General features: G+C 57.3%; 1 protein-coding gene across 1 annotated transcript in view; it reads right to left on the bottom strand.

Moving 5' to 3' along the window:
- The window catches only part of ILF3 (interleukin enhancer binding factor 3, 90kDa), a gene marked incomplete at its 3' end in the record, with an annotated part of 7,757 nt that extends 6,490 nt beyond the window's left edge, over positions 1-1,267 (bottom strand). Inside the window, exons 1-2 of the mRNA XM_010018662.1 lie at positions 1,047-1,267; positions 566-746 (exon numbers count right to left, since the gene is read on the bottom strand). Of these exons, the coding sequence (XP_010016964.1) occupies positions 566-746; positions 1,047-1,267 (402 nt within the window). The remainder of the gene's footprint in view (positions 1-565; positions 747-1,046) is intronic.
- Between the last annotated feature and the right edge of the window lie 933 nt (positions 1,268-2,200).

Genomic DNA, 2,200 nt, shown 5'->3' with positions numbered 1-2,200 from the left:
AGTAATAGCCTGCAAGGGGATGGAGGCTCTTAACCGAGGGGATGGAGGCTCTTAACCGAGGGGATGGAGGCTCTTAACCGAGGGGATGGAGGCTCTTAACCGAGGGGATGGAGGCTCTTAGCCATTGCCCTCCCAACACCACCTCCAATCCACAGCAAGGCCCCGGAACAGGGGTGCAGCTACTGAAAGGAAGGTTAACAAGGGAATTCCACGGTATATACTGGTATATCCAGAGGGACCTGGGCAGGCTGGAGAGTTGGGACCATGTGAACCTGACGGAGGCCATGGGCAAGGTTCTGCCCTCGAGTTAGGGCAATCCCAGCACAAACTGGATTGAGCCCTGAGAAGGACTGCCCCATCCCTGGCAGTGTCCAAGGCCAGGTTGGACACAGGGGCTTGGAGCAACCTGCTCTAGTGGAAGGTGGCCCTGCCCGGGGGGGGGGTTGGAGCTGGAGGAGCTTTAAGCTCCCTTCCCAAACCATTCCATGATACATGCCCATGGAGATTCCCTTCCCAGCACAGGTCAGTGTCCAACCCTCCCCACAACACAACCCAACACACTCACAGCAAGCTGGACTCCGAGGTTGTCAGCTACTTTCTCCAGGAGATCCGTGGTGGGTTTATCTTTGCAGAGCAGAACCAGCTCCAGATCCAAGTCCCCTTTCAGCAAGAGGCCTTTGGCCACCAGCCCAACACGCATCACCCCCCGCAGGGTCCTGGTCAGCTGCTCCGTGGCTTTCTGGTCCCTGCGGATACACGGGTGTGGTTATGGGATGGGAAGAATTCACTGGGAAGCACAACGCTCTTAAAGCTGAGCTAGGGGACAGATCCATAAGGATCCCGCATGATCCCCACTGGGGGGTTCACTATACCCAAATGGGAATCAGCGCTTCCACGCTGGGGAGGGACCTCAATTCCTCTTCATTCCACAGGGAAGGAAAACACCTTTTCCACCTTCAACCAGTGGATTCTCACCCATCCACGGCCGAAGATGCCATCATTTGCACCCGTGGTGCTGACAAGGCTGCAGCACCCCTGCTCCTTACCCCCCTTCCTTGTTCTCCTCCTCGGCCGCCGTCTCCATGGCCTCCGGCTCGGGCTGCTCCCCGCTCACTTTCTCCTGCTCATCGATCCAGTCGGAGACGGCTTTGAGCGCCCGCTCCGTGTGGGATACCATGTTCTGCACCGCCTCCAGCTCCTCCTGCGTCGGGTACACGGCCGAGTGCTTGGCCATCACGTGCCGGTCATCATTAACAAAGATCCGCATGGGGCGCTGGGAAGGGATTTGGGAATGATTGGAAAGAGTTCAGGAAGTTGTCAGCCCAAACCTTCCCGCTCCAACTCTTACCATTTTGGCTTCGGAACGTCCCTCCAAGCGTTCCAAATGTGCTTGTTTAGATTCTTCCACTGAAAAGGCAGGACCAGGACTCCAATTTCCCGTAATCTGGAAGCAACAGGAAGGTGGTATAGGGAATGTTGGGAAGCTGGTCCAGCCTGGCACTGGGAACCTGAATGGTAACAGGATTAGCCCAAGCCCAGGTTTCTCCTCCTGGTGCCCGCAGTAAGGTTACAGCCACCCATCCGCTCCCGCTGCTCCTTGTTCCTTTCTCCTTCCCATTTAGCTGCTTATTCCCAAGAGGTTTTCCCATTCAAAGTGGGCTTTCCCAAGCTCCTGCTTGTGTTCCTGTGCACGCAGCGTGCAGGCCACCTCTGCAATCCAAGCTGAAGCAGCAAAGGGGACAAGTGCCCCCTCCTGAACACGAAGGGACCCTCGATGCCGAATCAAACCGGTGCTTCCCTGGATAATCGCTATCAAAGGAGCTCAGCATCGCCCTGACTCCAGAGCCTCCGGCAGCTCTTGTGCTGCATGTGGAGGACACAGGGAGGAGGGAGCTGCAGCAGGAGAGACCCCCTGTCCCCTCCCAACCCAACAGAGGCTCCTCCTGTTGCTCAGACCAGGTAAAGGGCTGCGGAAGCAGCAGCTCGCGGAGCCAAAGGAGAAGATGCAGTGAACTGAGGCCAAACGCATCCTATTGGCCTCAGGAAAGGGATGAAGTTGGGGGGTGTTTTCTCCCCAGAGCCCCCTCCTCAAATCCTGCACCATGGCCTGGGCTGCCCAAACAACCACCTGGAGTGAGGAATGGGAACGGGGGTTAGAAGGGAGATGTAGGAGCCCTGGTGGGTTCTGACCCAGCAGCTG

This window comes from Nestor notabilis, unplaced genomic scaffold (genome assembly GCF_000696875.1).
Source record: "Nestor notabilis isolate BGI_N333 unplaced genomic scaffold, ASM69687v1 scaffold17327, whole genome shotgun sequence".
Classification (NCBI taxonomy): domain Eukaryota; kingdom Metazoa; phylum Chordata; class Aves; order Psittaciformes; family Psittacidae; genus Nestor; species Nestor notabilis.
This window is presented reverse-complemented; position numbering and strand designations above follow the sequence as displayed.